At 34.6% G+C, this 19897-nt stretch overlaps 2 protein-coding genes across 2 annotated transcripts; both read right to left on the bottom strand.

Moving 5' to 3' along the window:
* Nucleotides 1–1360: 1360 nt before the first annotated feature.
* On the bottom strand, nucleotides 1361–6844 carry LOC134244898 (sushi domain-containing protein 2-like). The gene is made up of 9 exons (XM_062727132.1): nucleotides 6708–6844; nucleotides 5798–5943; nucleotides 5421–5693; nucleotides 2959–3251; nucleotides 2607–2750; nucleotides 2350–2508; nucleotides 2116–2265; nucleotides 1790–1915; nucleotides 1361–1665 (listed from the first exon to the last, which is right to left on the bottom strand). The coding sequence occupies exons 2-9, from the start codon at nucleotides 5902–5904 to the stop codon at nucleotides 1361–1363; spliced, it is 1557 nt and encodes a 518-aa protein (XP_062583116.1). The 5' UTR covers nucleotides 5905–5943; nucleotides 6708–6844.
* Nucleotides 6845–10085: 3241 nt separating this feature from the next.
* On the bottom strand, nucleotides 10086–16358 carry LOC134244899 (sushi, nidogen and EGF-like domain-containing protein 1). The gene is made up of 7 exons (XM_062727133.1): nucleotides 16124–16358; nucleotides 15943–16050; nucleotides 14348–14351; nucleotides 13620–13801; nucleotides 13379–13516; nucleotides 12798–12960; nucleotides 10086–10384 (listed from the first exon to the last, which is right to left on the bottom strand). The coding sequence occupies exons 1-7, from the start codon at nucleotides 16319–16321 to the stop codon at nucleotides 10086–10088; spliced, it is 1092 nt and encodes a 363-aa protein (XP_062583117.1). The 5' UTR covers nucleotides 16322–16358.
* Between the last annotated feature and the right edge of the window lie 3539 nt (nucleotides 16359–19897).

A 19897-nucleotide genomic window follows, 5' to 3' on the forward strand; every position in this document is an offset into this window, starting at 1 on the left:
GAACTTATCTATAATGGAATTAAAATAGACATAATTCATTTGAACCTAGGCTCAGTCATAAAATATATGGAGATAATGAACAGTATTCAAGCTCAAAAACCCACAAAACAATACATAATAGAAGCAGAGCAAACAGAGATCTCCAAAACATCGGAGGTGGGATCAGGTGTCTTGAAGGAGTGAGCATCTATTTAAGATACTAAATAATTAATTTTAAAAGACATATCTTCAATTCAATTGAACCTTAGTTTCTTATTTTTTGGAAGATAGGTTCAATAGTTTGAAGGATGAGTTCATTCTTAATATTTGTTCCAATCATTTATTAATGATAATCATATTCAAATCAATAATCTCTTTATCCAAATGAATGAAGGTATGGTCAATTCAATTATGTCTATCTTAAATTCATTTGGAGATTTTTACAATTAATTTGATATGATAGTTATAAATAATTTGATATACATTTAACTGAATTATACCTAGGTAAATGTACAGGGTTACCCCTCTTTTCAGTTCTCTGTAAGTTTGGTACGTCAAACAGATATCCGTAGTACAAAATAAAATACTAAATGATTAGGAAAATCATCTTCAGAGCATGATAAGTACAATGTGAAACAGTACAACATATTGCATTATATGCACAGTGAACTAAAAATTCATCAAAAGTAAGTTATATTTCAAGTAATATTTTTGCATACATGAGTAAATCAGACTAGTTAATACAAAAGAATATAATAACAATGTTAACATTTCTCTGTGTTTTGTTCCATTGGTAGCTGCGTTAATGCAGCACTGTTTTCCTCCGAATCAGAAGTTTTGGGGAAAGTCAGAGACTTTTCACTAGAAAAGACTTTCCAATGACCGCGCCTGAAAGATTGAAAAACAATTCATATGAGATGCAATCTTTAACCAACTATATAATTTTGATTTTGGTGTTTTTGCACTGAGTGGTAGATGAACAATACACACCTTGCTTTTTTTCTTTGATAAAGGATAAAAACCATGATAAATGCGGTAAGTAGGAAAAGTCCAACCCCAACTCCTATGTAGGCAGGTAACTTCGCATTCTGAAACATTTCCGGATTCATTAGGACACCTGCACCAGGCTGGGTGGTTTGAAAAGTGTTAAGTTGACAAGAAACGTTTTTATATCGTTCCCATCGCCCATTCAAGCATGTAATATAACTTATGTTATCAGAGATCGTATATCTATCCCTGCAAATAAAGAAAGCAGACGAGTTTTCGAGATTCCCATTGGTTGTTTCCCAGACTCCACCGGGAATTGTTGGCAAATCATCGCATGTCAACACTGTAACGAAAGTGTTTACGTATTTTGAGATGGGGAAAAAACTCACAATGACTATAATAGCATAGAGAAGGTTCGTGTGCAATAATAACACATCATATATGTACAAATACCTATTACAGCTGCCTCTTGAGATTCCTGAAATTGTTTCTGGAATGTTCGAGATTGTTCCGCTATGTCACGTGATCCCGTCACAAAGAAATCAAAAATGCAATCTTTGTCTTCTCCACACACCGCCCTAACTTCCTCTGTAACCGATATGGAGGACTCAAACACAGGACGGAATGATGGCTTATGATAGTCCGCAAAACTCTTACCAGGCTCATACGTGAACAGGGACTCCTTCTCGTTGATGACCCCTTCAACCAAAAAAATCATTACTTCTCCGTAACATTATACCATATACATAGCCAACTGAAAATTTTAATTTGTAATTTCGAATCACTTAATAAAAGATTAAATAAATAATCAACTTAATCATACATGACATCCCAAATTCAAAAATCAAGGATTCGTCAGTTTCATTTTGCTGCAGCTGTTGATGTGTTGAAAAAAATAAGTCATTCAAAGGACTGCCATCATAATTTCCTAGCAATCCTTTCAGAGTTCCTTCAAATTAAAAAAATGTCTCAAGTTAGTTCAACTCAATACACAGTTCTACAAAAAGATTATTGATAGGATGGAGTACATATAAATTTACGATTTAACCCATATTCTTGCAGTATAGCTTTTTAAGTTGTTGTTCAATATTATTTTATCGAACACTCTTAATTTGAAATAAATAAAAGAAGATAACATAGAAAAAGTACCATTCAGTTCCTTTCCTTGAACAACTGGCATGACGTTTAAGATATCTTTTGAGGCTTCAATGCTGAATGCCATCTTGATCTCTTGAAACATGATCATAAATGACCTGCCCGTGTTATTTCCTTTAGTAGGAAGTGATACAATGGTTACACCTAGAACAATTCTCAATATTACAAGCATAATCAATGAAATAAATCAATATTCTATCCATCGATTTACATAGATTAATACAACACCTTTCGCATTTATCCATCTTGAGTCTTGAAAATCAAGCAGTTCTCCATTTCTGAGTACATCAGCTGTTCTTATCGAGTTGAGTCTAATTTCTATGCAATCTGATCTATTCTCATACTCCATTACTAAGGCAGTCGCTACAGTTGCCATTACAAGCGACCCTGTTTAGAAAAAATATGAAATTAGTTCCTTTTGATACATTTCTTCATTTACTATCAATGTTGCAATATTTAATTAAAGGTGAATGAGTATACCTTACCATCGTTTTTTCGGAACTGTTTGAAGCGGATTTGGCTTTTAAATTGTTCATTCTCAGTGTAAATGTACACGAACTCTCCAGCTCCATTAAACGTATAACTAAGCCCGTCCAGTGTAGTGATATGAGGGTCACCATTGGTTTTTGCTGGAACAAAAAGGAACTTTATACACACAAACAAGTGTTTCAAAGTCAATGCTTAACGTTTAATTATAGAATGTTTCTCTCCAGATTTTTTTTATGAAATAACTTTCGATTCATTGACATAACGCTATGCAACAAGACGTTTTAAGGTTCCTGAAAAGGTATATCTACAGTATACGGAATAACGAATCTGATACTAAATATATCTGACCTGGTTTAGGAGGGTCGTAATTTTCACAAGAACTGTATTTCCGTAATGTCAGGAACTCCTGACAGAGGCTGTATGTTTCATCCTCATTGCTAGTTTCATTCATAGACGTCTGTGAAAAACGACAACAATGCAAAAACGGGACAACGTCCTTGCAAAAGTTTGTCACGTAGGGCATATTGTTATGGTTGTCACCTCGATAGTGATACCGCTGTTGTGTACCACCTTCGTGGGATCTCGAGTCTATTAAGGTTCCCTGTTTATTGAAACAGCAAACGTTGTCGGCGCCATCTTCACTTTAGAAAGAAGAAAAAAACCATTCAATGTCGTATAAAAGGATTAATTCATCTTCACCTTTTAAAGTAGAAAAAGTATTCAATGTCGTGTAAGAAGATTAAATCATCTTCACTTTTATTCAGAAGGAAGAAAAAAGCATTCAATTCATTCAAAAATAAGAGAATTTTATTTTGGAAGAGGCAAAAGACGGGATGGTTGAAAAATTCTGAAAGATTGTTAAAAAGTATATGAATCAATAAAGGTGAAGATAACAAAAAGCAATTTCATAGAAAAATAAAATCAACACTAATCTGTGACAAGGGCATAAAACACAGACCCCAAGCAATTTAACAGGTGAGAACAGGTGTCTAGCAGGAGAAAGCATCCTTTGTTAATTGGTCACACCCGCCTTGTGCACTGTGACGAAGTCAATTTTTGCATAAAACAAAGGACCATGATATTTATGAAAAACGTTTGCCAAATCTATTAGCTTACATTTCTGTATAACAACCATTGACTTTGAAAAATAATTACTAAAATAAATGGCTTTGAAAACACTGGGAAATCAATAGTTTCATTAAGCAGATATTTCGTAAATTTTATGGTCGAATATAATTATGTTCTTGTCAACAAGTATCAAAATATCATAGAGTTTGATGTTAAATTGTTCATCAATAGAGCATGTACTCTTTCGTATCAAATCAAATATATGATATAAACCCTGTACGCAGGTGATAGCGGCAAATTGCTGCACAAGTGAGGGAATTTACGATTGAAAAGTTAAAGTCTTCCCGTGTTTCATAAAGCTTGGTTATAGGATTACCATAGACGTATTTTTCTAATAACTTATACAAATATGAAACAGATGTGTCAGACTGTTGTATCCTTTATTGCAAGCTCACTGGAATATATCGTGTCTGCATATATATGAATGTAAATAATCATTGTTAATTGATAATATGTAGTCGATATATCTAAATTTCGAGTTGAAACCCACAACTACTGGTTTTTTTTATTCTCATGTATTAAATTTTGAATAAATTTTGCTATATATTTATAAATACGAAAAAAGCTCTGTTAATTACTGGGTGTAATTGGTACCCATGGTAAATCTAACAGTTTGTTGAAAAAATGCTCTCAATAACCACATTGACATTGTCAATCAGAATCTCCAGCATCCTTTTATTAACATCTTCAGAGTAGTTTTGTGTTTGTTCAATCAGACTGTTTATAACACAATAATTTTTCAAATGACTCATCATAGAGCAAGGACAAGGTACGTAAATTTACCGAGTTCCATTTTTAATGAAAACAAGACGTGTTTGTGAAACACTGATGCCTGCGTATGGCAACATAGCAAAGAATAAACTTTTTCTTAAATGCAAATTTCATTAATTGGTACCAAAAGTAGGGTATTCTTACTGGAAAACAATTTTGAAATTTAAAAGTAGGCCAAAGTTTTTTTAATGAGTATAAAATCTCCAAGGGCAAGGTCAAAAGGTCAAGGTAATTGGTATTCAATTAAAGTTATGGTTAAAATTTCCTTTTTTAAAGTAGGTCAAACCCAAAGGTCAAGGTCAAAGGGTCAAAGGCTTTGGTATCCAATGAAGGGTCTTCTCACAAGGATTACGTACATGAAGTATGAAAGTCCTAAAGTCCGTTCACGAGTTATGGCCAAAGTTATATTTTTTCAAACAAGTATGGAAATCTACAAGGTCAAGGTCAAAGGGTCAAGGTTGTTCGTATCCAATGAAAGGTCTTTTAAGAAATATATATATGCGAAGTATAAATGTCCTGGTATCTAATGTTCAAAAGATATGTCAAAAGTAAAAGTTTAAAATTTTCATGTAAAAGTGGGTCAAGCTCCAAGGTCAAGGTCTTTGGTGGTACCCAAAGAAAGGTCTTGCCACAAGAAATACACATGTGAAATATGAAAGTCATGTCTCCACTTAATCAAAAGTTATGGGCAAGGTTAAAGTTTTTGCAGTCAAACAGACAGAGAGACAGACAGACAGACAGCTAGACAGACAGAGAGAAAGAGAGAGAGAGACAGACAGACAGACGGACGGACACGACAAAAACTATATATCCCCGAAACTTCGTTTACGCGGGCATAAAAAAAGCTGTCTCTGAAGTCGAAAAGCCTGGACTTTGATTCATGTGGGAAATATTATTAGAGAAAATGATACCTTGGTATTGTCAGTCTCACACAATGTTGTGCATCACGTCTATAACGACAGTTGCCCCGCCCCTCTGCTCCCACGCTGAGCATGTTGCAGTCAGGATCGGGCTGGTACTTTACAATGTCTAACAGCGCCTGTTGGAGGGTGCACGGACAAGGTTCTGCAACGTTTAACTTTGAAAGAGTGCGTTCTTTTTCTATCCATTTTTTACAAAGAAGTTTTGCAACAGCTTTGGAAGGGGTAACGGGGAACAAATCTGACCATATTCCTCTTTGTGGCCTGGCAAAAAAGATTTACCCGGTAATTATATACATGTAACAAAAGTAAAAATTTAAGTATTCAAAATATAAACAAATGTTAAATAACTCCTTATTTTAACTTACATTTTGAATGCGGTCTCCACACGAGAAGTTACACGTAGAATGGCGACCTGTTCATGCATCTTTAAATTAAAAGTCGTCCAACCAATTGAGTTAGATATATTCCTCATTGCAATAAAAGTGTTTAATTTAATCTCACCATTTTCCTCCTTTGGTTTGAAGAAAAAAAAAACAAAATCCAGTTATCTCGATATACTATATTTTTACAACAATTGTTTGGTACATTGATTGTATGTATCCTATGCTACTGCTTTTTTGTCCCCTGCTTTTCAAAGTGGGATGTATTGATTTCGACCGGTCTGTTCGTCCGTCTGTCTGTATTTCTTTCGGTCTGCAACACTTTCGTTTCCACGTGATATCTCGAGATGCTTCTAAAATTTAACACAGCAACTCCCTATGGCCTAAGGTAGTCGTCAATTCATTTTGAGGTGAAAAATTCAAAGGTCAAGTTTATAAATTCATAACTTCTGTTTGCTTTAACACTTTCGCTTCTGTGCGATGTATCAAAGGTTTTGAGATTTTTGCAATGCAATTTTATACCAATGCTTCCTATGGCCTAAGGAAGACCCCCATTATTTTGAGGTCAAGAGGTCAAAGGTCAAGATCGTAAATTTATTTATTTTTGTGAGTGAAAAACTTTCATATTTTAAGAAACTATTCGAACGAAATTTATTACTTTAACGATCTATGGGTCTGATTGGCTTTCTTAAAGTACCCCCTCCCATCGACCCCGTAAGCTCTTCGTTTTTCCCTAAGCTGAGGCATATTCTCTACATTAGCTTGTTTTGAATTATACTTGTACCTTGATTGTGTATAGGTAAAGGTCTACTGTGCATCTGATTTTTTAAAACAAAATATATTTATTCCCTTATGATATATTCAATGATCAACCGTGCTGTTGTTTCTCTTGTACCTTGATTTTGTATACGTAGATATCTACTGTGCTACTGTTTTGAAGTTCTTTGACGTTTCCATTCCACGATATATTATGTTCATCATTTTCCAAACTGTTTCCATTTTGGCGACTTACAAGAACTTTGCTGAAAGCAGGATTCACTGTAAATAATTGTTAACAGATAATGATGTGTTCTTTTATGCCCTGTTCACACGGAGAGTTTAATTCGAATTAAACGTAAAGTTATTGCGAATCAGCTTCGCTTAGCGTTCACACGGAGAATTTAATGCGAATTAGTTTAATTCGAATTAGTTTACTGCGCATTAAATTACTTCGCATTAGCTCCGTGTTAACGCAAAGCAGTTAATTCGAATTAAATTCTGACGCATGCGTAATGGCAAAATTTAGTCAAATGCCACTTGTCGGTGGTCAGCTATAAATACTTGTGCTATTTTTGAGTGAAGAATTAAGGAAAATTTTGTTAATCATCAAAATGTGTATACACATTATGTCAAATGGATCTGCTTCTGCATAAGGTGACGTGATCTACAAATGACGTCACAATAGCCATGCTGACGCGGGGCTGCAGAAGTAAAATTTTAATTTTAAGAAATAAATAACAAGTTTATAAACTTCAATGGGAATTGAAGTGGGTCGGTCACATGATCAAATCCTGTGAAGGCCAAAGGCCTTCTCAGAAGATTTGATCACGTACCGACCCACTTCAATTCCCACTGAAGTTTATAAACTTGTTATTTATTACTTATATATACATTTGAGATGGACAATTACATTCTAAATTAAATATATTAGGATATAAATATTGCACTAACAGGTCGCCGTAGATTTCCGTCAAAAGTATGTAAGGTGTAAATCGGCTTGAAAGGCGGTTAGGCTTCGAATTCGTCAGGCTAAGAAATCTGTTTCGAAGGGAATATTTTGTTAAAGGCTTTTGTGATCAGTAATAGTGAATAGATTTTTGTCTGGGAATATTTTTAATTGTGAAAATTGATCATTAATGCTGAAAAGACACAGGAAACACGTCCGAGAATTGATGTTAAAAAGTTGGAGGAATTTCGGTCGCCTGAAAGGGATGGATTGATCCGATGGATTGATCATTGAGACACTTGTCCGAGCCAGTTAATTTGCAATCAAGTATTAAATTTGATCAAAAACATTTAATCTACGATTTCAGTAACTAAAGGTATATTTATGATGTTAACACGCGGAGACACTGGCGACAGTTTACATTGAAGTTAGACAACACCGATCGAGGTGTTTCCCAGCTGTTCGTGGCGTGATTGCAATGCTTTGATATTTTCCAATTGATTTACACATTTATCGTGAGTAGGATTTCATGAAAAAATATAGTTTTAGCATATATCATGAAGATTTAACTAAAGCATTGTTAAGGTCTAACAAAAATAAGGATAAACTAAAAAGTAAGAGACTGTGCAGTTGACAAAAGTGACATACAACGTGTAAACAAAGGCTAGATTCTATCGAAAATTCTCTATGTGCACAGGTTAAATTGATCTTCAAACAAGAGGCCCAGGGGTCACAGCGCTCACCTGAGCACATCGGGCTTGAATTTACTCCACCCCACCCCCTTCCAGGCGTTCATCATTTGAACAAACTAGAATCTACACTACCTGAGGATGATTCCATATAAATACCCCGGGTATCACTACTCATAGCTCTGAAGTACTTGAAAAGAAGTTTTAGAAGGTTTCCCTATATATCCCTATGTAAAACTTGGGTCGGCCATTTTGGCCCCACCCTATCCCCAGGGCCGGGGGTCATGATTTGAACAAACTTGAATCTACACTACCTGAGGATGATTCCACATGAGTTTCATCTTTCCTGGCCCAGTGGTAATTGAGAAGGATTTTTAAAGATATTTCCTATATATTCCTATGTAAAACTTGGGTCGGCCATTTTGGCCCCATCCTTGCCCCGGGGGTCATGATTTGAACAAACTTGAATCTACACTACCTGAGGATGATTCCACATGAGTTTCATCTTTCCTGGCGGTTCTGAAGAAGATTTTTAAAGATTTTTCCTATATATTCCTATGTAAAACTTGGGTCGGCCATTTTGGCCCCACCCTTGCCCCGGGGGTCATGATTTGAACAAACTTGAATCTACACTATCTGAGGATGCTTCCACATGAATTTCATCTTTCCTGGCCCAGCGGTTCTGGAGAAGAAGATTTTTTTAAAAATGCCATTAATTTTTAACAAATTCATGATTATCTCCCCTTGGAAAAGGGCGTGGCCCTTCATTTGAACAAAAACATTTGAATCCCCTTTACCCAATGATACTTTGTGCCAAGTTTGGTTGAAATTGGCCCAGTGGTTCTTGAGAAGAAGATGAAAATGTGAAAAGTTTACAACGACAACGACTACGACGACGACGACAACGACAACAACGACAGACAACGGACAAATTTTGATCAGAAAAGCTCACTTGAGCCTTCGGCTCAGGTGAGCTAAAAATATATGAAGTACTTGTTTACATTGTAAATAAAACAATTATTTTACTTGCTTATTTTGTTCATTTTTATACCTGAAAATCAAGTCATTTTATATTTATAAGTCACGATGGAAATTATTGCGCCGTGTGATTCGGTCATGTATTGACCTTTGACCTCCGACAAACTTCATACAGAATTGAAGATATTTTCTCTCTGTATGTTTACGTGGTGGAAAGATACCACAAATGTATATATTTCGCATTAGTTTACTTCGCATTAGCTTTCGTGTGAACGCAATCTAATTCGCATTAGTTTGATTCGCATTAGTTTACTTCGCATTAATTTACTGTGAATTAAAGTCTCCGTGTGAACAGGGCATTATTTATAATAAATTTTAAGCACAGTTTAAAATGCAAGTTTATATGCATATTTATCTCATGTTTAACCCTTTATCCAGCGGATATAGCACATCGTTTTCGTATTCCACAGTATTCCACAGATGTGACGTCACAATGGGGTTTTGCGTAAGAGTGATGAAGTAAAATGATAAAAAACAGTGTTAAACATTGTTGTATAAAACATGGGATAAAAAGAATCTTCCATGATTTGTAGTTAGATATGATTTTATCCAACTCATTGTGCGTTTTTATCCCCTTGCCAAGGCTCAGGGATATAAAACACACAACTCGCTGGATAAAGATCATATCCAACTATAATTCATGTGAGATCCTATATTTTTGACACACGTAAAATGCAACAAGATGAATGAAATTCAATGTGCTCTCTGGAAATAGATTTAGTAGGAATAATGATTAAAGAAAACCTAACGCTGAATAAATGAAAATACTATTTTATGCAACCTCGACAGAATTGCGTATTTTTGACAGGGGATGCAGTTTTTTTTCTTCACATGGTTTCACTCAGTAGAGAAATTCATACATAATTTGATACAGGTACTTACATATAGTGTAGTTTCCTATGAACGGTTTGGTTTTGCTTTCGTCAGCCAATATGATATCTACTTGAATATTACCAGTGCTGTCAAACATAGGTGTAATGCAATAAAAGCTGTAAGGTGAGTCCTTTTCACATCTTAATGTATATCTTGTGTTGGAGAACTTGACTTTGAATGAAGTGTATTCTTCTATACAAGGTCCACTGAATGTTAGATGTTGACCACCCAACATTGGACCGCTACTTGGCGTTATGATGACATTACCTGAATAGGAATAGATTAAAAAAATCAATTACTCAGTAAGCAGTTTGAGATCAATCTCCATAAAGGGTTGTTATGAGCCAAATAGGTTATATGAAACATATGGATATAACAAGCAGTATTCAAGATCAAATGTCCAAAACACAATACAAAATACGAGCAGAAGGATATGGAGATAACGAACAGTATTCAATATTAAAGTCCATTAAACAATACAAAATAGAAGCAGAGCAAACACGGACCTCCGAAACATCAGAGGTGGGATCAGGTGCCGTGAAGGAGTGAGCATGCCCTGCTGAGCGGTCACACCTACCGTATGCTCCTTGTCATGATCGGAAAATAGCGGAAAAATCCGTCGTCAATTCAGTGTATAAATAATGGACTGACAATAAGAATGAAAAACGTCAGTCAGCATTTGTCTCAATGATAAATTGTATTTGCTGACAAAGTCATTGTATCGACCATAGAATTTACGAAATGATGACTGCTCTTGCGTATCGAATCAGCTGAGATATATACACTCCATATACAGGTGATGAAGGTATATTGCTGCATAAGTAAGGGAAGTTGACAATAGAAAAGTTAAAAAGTCATCACGTTTATCATATAGCTTGGTTGTTAGATTACCATTAACGTCTTTTTCAAGTAAAATATCCAAGTATGAAACAGATGTGTCAGACTCTGTGGTATCTTATATCTCAAGCTCACCAAGATATATCGTATCGACGTAGGAATGGAAATGACCATTGTTAATTGACAATACTTCGTCGATATATCTAAATGTCGAGTTGAAGGTTACAGCAAGTGTTTTCTTCTTTTCATGCATAAGATTGTGGACAAATTCTGCTTCATATGAAAATAAAAATAGTTCTGTTAAGAACCCATGGGAATTCCAGAGCAAACACAGATTTCCAAAACGTCAGAGCTGGGGAAAGTGAGCATCCCCTGCCAACCAGTGATATATGTAATGTCACAAATTGGCATTTAAATATTTATACCCCCCGAAAAGTGGGAGGGTATATAGTAATCGGTATGTCCGTTCCGTCCGTCTGTACGTCCGTCCGTCCGTCTGTTACGCTTTGGGGTATCCATCTCTTATCCGCAACTCCTCTCATACCACTGAGTGAAATTTAATGAAACTTTCACAGAATCTTTATTACATATTGCCATTGTGCACCTCCTATTTTACTTTTTGATCCGACACATATTTTGGGTTTCCCGGCCACAACAAAACATGGACTTTTCCATTATAATCATATGGGAGGCGGGGGGAATCATTTAGTGAGCTCATTGCTCACAGTTCCCTCTAGTTTGTATTAATTTTTGCACAATAAATTTGAAAATGCACTTCTTGTTGGGGGACCAGGATGCTGTACCTTGAGAATTCAATATATAACAGGTACTGTTCACGAAATGTATGTGGAACAACCTTAAGAGTTGTTGATATAGGAACCAGAGCAGCAGGGGGACCTACTCTATTTAAATGTTTTTCATGTTAAAATTATTCTTAGTTTCTCACACATCGAAAGCCCGATACATCATGATGAAGCGCTTGTGATCATGTGATCAAATACCATCCAATAAAGAACTGTTTATGAAAAGGGAGTCAGAATTCCCTTCAGATGGTACCTAATTGAACACATAAAAATATATAGCATTCACATTTATGTTCTTTCGTTTAAAATAATATCGACACTCTATTTAACTAAACGTTGCATATTAGACTTCCTGTTCTTTAAAGCCCGAGGTAATAAGCGCCGGTGATAGAGTTATACAAAGGGACTAGTAGCTAAATGTCAATCAATTTCAAGTACCCAATGAATGGTCTTAATTCACTTGATTGACGGGAGAATACAGATCAGGTAAATCTAAGGGCTGTGCTTATTATCTATTGCTTTAACTAATGAGTTACAAAATGAAACAAATAAACAAAATATACATGATAATGAATATTTTACATGATATAATTAGGAATAGGTCTTCAATACGTAAAAAAACACGATAGCACATGCTATAAGAAGATGGTGGAAATATCTTTGATCAGCTTATGATGTAAAGATGGTTCATGTATGAAAGAAGCTCAGAGAATGCCTTGAGTTGTATTAAAAAAAATCTTGGAATTTGGAAATAAAATTCTTATTAGCACATGTGTTTTACGCTTTGGGGTACCCATCTCTTATCCGCAACTCCGGATCCTCTTATACCACTGAGTGTGAATTTAATGAAACTTTCACAGAATCTTTATTAAATATTGCCATTGTGCACCTCCTATTTTCTTTTTGATCCGATACATATTTTGGGTTTCCCGGCCACAGCAAAACATGGACTTTGCCATGATAACCATATGGGAGGCGGGGGGAATCATTTAGTGAGCTTATTGCTCACAGTACCTCTAGTTATATATATAACCCTATACCTTCCGTGTTACACCCTCCTCCTCCTATCTCCGACGAATCTATTCTGAAGACGAACTTTCCTGGAATACGTACATTGGACATCTTGTGTATGTTGACAATGTCTGCTGTGCGTGAGCCATTCACTACATAGTAAACTTTCCCGTCACCAGCATTAAAACCAACCTTAAAATATTTATAAAATTATAGAGGTACCATTGACTTTGAACTCTTGACCTTTACCTTAGTGTTTGACCTACTTTTGAAAAAGAAATTCCCGTATTTTTAACTGTTCTTGCTAGGATTTTCTTATCTTAGAAATATATTTTTGTGATGACTGATGAAATCTTTTCTTTTGTCACAACCCTTTTGACCTGTTATCCTTGAGTTTGACCCATTTTTTAAATACTTTAACCTTAAGCAAAACTTTTGAATGTTTGGTGATCTGGTTTCATATTTTTACGCTTTTGCACAAAATTAATTTTCCTATGAAATACATTTGTGTGAAAAGTGTTAGTGTTCCCTGAAAATTAGAAAATACTTTACTATATTTGTAAGTTTACTATATGAATTTAATACATCCTCCGGGAAACAAATTGCTGACCTGTGCAGGTTTTCCCCCAAGCCCAGTATCTGCATTTCCACCACTTGCTGTCCCAGTTGTCCAGTCAATGTTTGCGTAATTAAAAATAGTGAAGGAATGTAATCCATTTGTAATCAGTACAGCCTGAAAGGTGTTTCTCTGAAAAGGTTGGGCATTGAAGATAATACATAATGTGTTACAAAGAGTTAAAACAAAGTAATTTTTCAGAAGCACACGTAATCTTTGATGCAAAAAAGGAAACCTTTAAACAACCAGTCGACGAACATCCGTAAAAGGCGACATCATCCCAAGTAGCTATGAAAACCCAAGCAGAGTAAAAACTGTAAAACTCGGGGAAGTACGCCCTGATTTCAGTGGAAGCTCTTTCTAATATTTTTGGGTCTGTAGTTTCCCTGTACCGCACATTTCCCCCTTTCCTTGTATCTGGGTCAATATAAAAAAAGGCAGCTAAATGGTTCATATGAAAATTGGAGATACAGTTAAATATTTCCGTTTCTTTTTTGTATCTAAATTGATAAAGCTGCACAATATTTTGGGAAAACAACATTTAGCAAACAGTAGGGAAGCTATTTTTTTCAGAATGTTCTCGTAAAAGTTATCAAATTGTGTTTTTCTGTCATTGGTGTTACCTTATAAAATTTTGTTGTATAGAATCAATTAAAAAACTTATGAATGCAAGCCATGATAAACATGTACTAGGATTATTCAAGTTTACTGATAAGTCCAAAAGTATCGTTGTCCAGTGATGAAAATTAAGTTTTCAATCATATTTGGACATTGACATGAGACAAAAATAAATAGACACACACTAAAAAATGCTGTAAATCTGGTGCCATGTGTGTACAGTTCAAAATAACATAATTTATGACTTTTTTCAAGGAGTGAAATCTGGTAATATAAAGTTATTTCTTACATTTAAACTTATTAAAAGTCAAAAATAACAAGTTTTAGGTTGGTTACTCCACTGACTCAACTGTAACACCAATGATCGAAATTAGTAATACTAATGACTTAGCACTTAACAATTAGCATTTAAACATACTATAACATGAAACTTCATGTGAAAGACAGAATACACTGCATGGCTAACATACAAAAATGAAAAAAGTTTCTGGGATTTCATACTTAAAATGATCTTATAACAAAAAGAAATCTGGTAACACCAGTGACAGAATAGTTTACTTTTATGGTAACACCAATGACTGGTGAAGTAACACCAGTGACAAGAGATATGCAGTGTTTGTTAATCATTGGTTTGAAAGAAAAAATGTTTGTAGGGTAAAAGGGTCTCAATTGTGAAGGATATGATGTTTTAAATCCCACATTCTTCATTAGAGAACTAGTAGATAAAATGTATTAATCAAAATCTCTTGTCACCGGTGTTACTTCGCCAGTCATTGGTGTTACCATAAAAGTTAACTATTCGTAGAGAGATTTATACAAACTAAGTTAAACTTGACTAATTTTACTTTACTTAGGTGATAAACTCTGACATTCATGCATGGCCAGTGAATTTTTCAGAAGGGAAAATATATATTTTGAGCATAAAAAATGTTTTGTCATTGGTGTTACATGTATATGATATGAAGTTGTCATTTGCATTACCTAATATTTAAAACTTCCGTACGTGGAAAAAAAAATATTTATTGGAAAATAGATCAATTACTTTCAAATACCATAAATTAGGTTTGCAAACTAGAATACAAATAAATAATTTTTCAATATAAGAAGAATGTATTTTGTCTCCAAAAGTACTTGTTTTGTCAATGGTGTAACCATTCCTGTCATTGGTGTTAAACTTTAGAAAGTAATGCCAATGACCGTAACACCAATGACGTATTATTCATAAAATGATCTAATATTTCTAATTTACCCTGGATAAAGTAAAAGTTATGTCAACATTGCTTTTAGTTTCCCTAAAGAACATCTTTCGTAAAAGAGTTCAATGAATATCTAAAATCGTTTTGAAATAACGATGGAAACACCACTGACAAAAAAAGTTTGTACTAGTGTACTTTTTTACTTCTGAAGTCCATTAATATGTTCTGATCATGAATATCAAGGAGCAGTTTCTGTTGTTTTTGGTGAGAGGTGATGTAATATGACTTAGGACTGTTTATATTTTCTTATCAGGAATGATAACTTTTTTGTAGCAAAAACAAAAATAGTAACACCAATGACACAACTTTCTTGTACAGTCATATTAAATGCTGTATCAGTTAAATGGAAGGTGGGGCTCATATTTTTTTATTCAAAGATATATTCTATTTAACGTTTATTTTATGTATACATGATTTTTCAGACAAAATTTCATATAATTTTTGGCGTATTTATCCTTATATGAATAGAAAAATTCCATTGACAGCATGAATTTGGCTGATTGGTGTGATAAAACCATCCATTGACTTTAATGAAATGAATTATGCGAAAATTTCTATAAGTAAATAGAAAGTACAGATGTCATAGATTGTAAAGCAACAATCCAAAATTGGGAGAAAATAAAAAATAGGATTTTACAAAGAAGTGACACATTTAGCTGCTTTTTTTTATATTGACCCATCTACGTCTCCCCAGAAGGGAGTGATAAGTCTACGGTCGCCACCAAGCGGGAAAGGATCCGGAGTATATTGAGACACTGGGGTCAGGAATGAAATAGCACCATTCGTACTCACCTAGAAAAAAACCCGGCAAATCATGATTAACTATCCATCATGGTATTTAAATATGATTTTCTAACGTACTTACAATTAATTTGTCGTGTTGGTGATTGAAGAATGGGAATTTTGTGGAAATTGAAATATTTGGAGAGCTCCCATCATCATTCGCTGCCATTGTAGTATCTCCGTGGCCCACCCCAAAAGGATAGAAGTCCGAGACTGTCAAACTCTCCACGTGTACAAGACAAACTGACCACAGCAGGAACATCCGTGAATGCATCTTCATACGTTTTGCGTTGTGTTTTGAATAGTGAATTACCCTGGTTACATGTATATATTTTATAATGTCCATTTGTCAATCATTGAGTAAACTTCCCTTTTCTCAACTAGCCAGTTGTAAAACAGATACAGTTATTTTAAAGATATAAAAATTAACTAGCTGAAAGGAAAATAAGTATATTGCATCTACGCACTTCGGGGTCCATTTTAAGTTATTTGCTTAACTGAATCAGAATTCCAATCAGGGAAGTTTGTTTGCATATCATATAAAACATGCCAAATACAGGGAATGTTGAAAGCATTTTAAAATTAACATTCAATTCAATTCTTTTAATGTTGGACGTCCTATTGTTGTTTTTAAAGGAATTCATTGCATGCATTCTTTGTTGCCAAATAATGTACTTTTAGGAGACGGACAGTTAGACAATCTGTCAGCTTGATAGATCATTTATTTCACATTACTAGTACTTTCCCAGGAACACCAATAATTTAAATAAAAGTCAAACTCTGACCAACAGTTAGATTTTCATTGTCGGTCGACATGTACGAAAACCCTAAACCTAAATATCGACCGACCAACGGTAGGCTTAACGAAATGTTTGAGGATCGTCAGCAAGATGATGATCGAGGGTGGTCAATTACTGTTTGACTGTTCATTAATTGCTTTAATTCAGGACACATGGAAAAGGAAAAGAATTAGAACTGTGCTAAAAGGGACAAAAATGGTTGCCAGATAAAAAAAAAAGACGTCAAAATCGGGCAAGACAACGGCCTCTAAGCTGCTGAATGTCGCCCAAAGAATTTCGTTCTTGTCTCAAAATATGACTAGGTTTTCACTACCATCAGATAATTGGATGGCAGTTTGATCATCTAACTGCTAACAGAAGAAAAATGCATTGAATGGTTTAATTCTTAGGTTATAAAAATTTTATTGCAAATTTTTCTAATGACATAAATGGTGTCAAAATTTGTGAATTTCATTGTCTCCACCCCCTTGGACGTTAATGGTTTAGGCTAAAATTAAGACAATTTTATCTCTTTTCTATCTGGCAGGAAAAAAACACAAACTAAGTGATGAACATAATTAGCTACTAGAGTGCCCTTCTATAATTTTGTGAAATTAGAAATATTGTATTAAAAGATTGAGGGGCAATAAAAACCATTTATCCTTCTGTATTCAATTATCTAGAAGTGAAAACTAGACTTAGGTAGATTACATAATCAGTACGTACTGGTCCCTGCTGACAAAGCAGGTTACAACATTGTCTTCGTTTAGAAAGCTCATTTTATAAATTGTATTTTAGAAGAACTTGGATATAATTCTACAAGTGGTTATCCAACTTATACTCATAGTTCCCTTTCTAGGGCAGAAATTCTTCAAAATCATAGTCAGTTTCGAATATTTTTAAAATACCAAAACAACCAAATTGAACATGAGAACATGAATTACCATATCTATATAGGATTTCGAAACTTCATAAAAATCCTTACAAACAAAGATACATAACGGGTTCCAGTAAATGTTCAACCAAGCCTCTTTTTTTACTCCTCACTAAGATATTAACAGTAGTGAAGGAGAAACTTCAAGAGTACTGTGCAATAATATATTCAAGAAGTGGAGTAAATCAGATGTAGACACTTAAAAATTCCAAGAAACTTTTGGAACATTTGAAATCACAAGATTTTACCAAAATCAATAGCTTAAAAACTTACGACTTTTCGACTTTATTCACATCCCTTCCCAACGATTAATTAAAGTCCAGGCTTTTTGATATCACTGACAGCTGCTTTTTCAATAAAAATGGAACTCGTAAATTTATTCATCTTGGCATTGGTCATTTGCAAAATTATTTTGTTAAAAAACATTTTGATTGTAAACACAAGTACTCTGAAGTCGATATTAAAAAGATGCTTGAATTTCTGATTGACAAATCTTTGTGGTTTTTAGAGACCAGGTTTTCAAACAGTCTAGCTGTTGGAATTCGTATGGGTACCAATTGCGTCCCGTTATTAGCAGACCTATTTTTGTATTCATATGAACCATAGTTTGTCCAAAAATATACATGTACGTGAAAAGAAGAAATCACATTGCTGTGGCCTTCAACTCGACATTTAGATATATCGACGACGCATTGTCACTTAACAATGGTAATTTCCATTCCTACGTCGATACGATATCTCGGTGAGCTTGAGATAAAAGATACCATAGAGTCTGACACATCTGTTTCATATTTAGATGTTTTACTTGAAAAGGAAGATAATGGTAATCCAACAACCAAGTTTTATGATAAACGTGAATACTTTAATTTTTCAATTGTCAACTTCCCTTACTTATGCAGCAATATACCTTATATACCTTCATCGCCTGCATACAAGGTGTATATCTCTCAATTGATTCGATACGCAAAAGCATGCTCTACTTATGATCAATGTTTTAAACGAGGCAAGTTATTGACAAACAAGTTGCTGAAACAAGAATATCAGCAGTCTCGTTTAAAGCAATTTGCAAAATTACTTAGTTTGGCTTAAGGTAGTGGTCAGCTGCACTAAATTTTGATATAGATCCAAGGAAATGAGAAAATGTGTGGCTGCACCAGAAAATCGTACCCTGCGTCCTGTACATCTAGATCAGGCGCTTTACCTACTGAGCTATTCAGGCCCATGTCCACGTGCGAACTGCCATTCACATTTGTATTTAGATTCAAATAAATTTGTTAAATTGTAAAACATGATATAATTATTATACCCCCCGCTTGAAAAGCGGCAGGGTATATAGTAATCGTTAATTCCGTCCGTCTGTACGTCAGTTCGTACGTCCGTCCGTCCGTCCTTCTTCCGTCCGTCTGTTACGCTTTGGGGTACCCATCTCTTATCCGCAACTCCTCTCATACCACTGAATGAAATTTGACGAAACTTTCACAGATTGAATCTTTATTACATATTGCCATTGTGCACCTCCTATTTTACTTTTTGATCCGACACATATTTTGGGTTTCCCAGCCACAGCAAAATATGGACTTTGTATTATAACTATATGGAGGCGGGGGGTATCATTTAGTGAGCTCATCGCTCACAGGACCTCTAGTTTTATTTAACTTTATGTTTATATTAATTAGAAGGATCGGAAAAATCAGATCGAGAGAAAAAAAATTTCATGATAGATTAATATGTGTTTTAGCATTAATAAAAACTGCAGTATATTCAAACCATTACAAATTGCTTACATATATTTTTAGCATCCTATGTTCTAAATATGAATAATAACGAATGTTTTCACTTACTGGTATACATTAACGTTGAACTTCTTAATTGTCAAAAACTTCCATACAATAATTTCCTTTTAAAAGGTACATACACATAAAATAAAATTCAAGTCGCTCAACTTAACTGGCTTTTAGTAAACCAATAATATATTGCTCAATTAAATTAACCATTTACTTTCCATCAAGTGGATATTTTGCTTTCAGGCCTTAAGTGTATATTGGCGAATGTGAATTGGATATGTGTATGGGACGGGGGTTATAGTAGACTCAGCATATTTTAGCCCTCTCTCTAAAAATAAATATTCATTGACAGACTCGTT

Source organism: Saccostrea cucullata, unplaced genomic scaffold (genome assembly GCF_032062105.1).
Source record: "Saccostrea cucullata isolate Sc308-1 unplaced genomic scaffold, CSIRO_AGI_Scuc_v1 ctg365, whole genome shotgun sequence".
Classification (NCBI taxonomy): domain Eukaryota; kingdom Metazoa; phylum Mollusca; class Bivalvia; order Ostreida; family Ostreidae; genus Saccostrea; species Saccostrea cuccullata.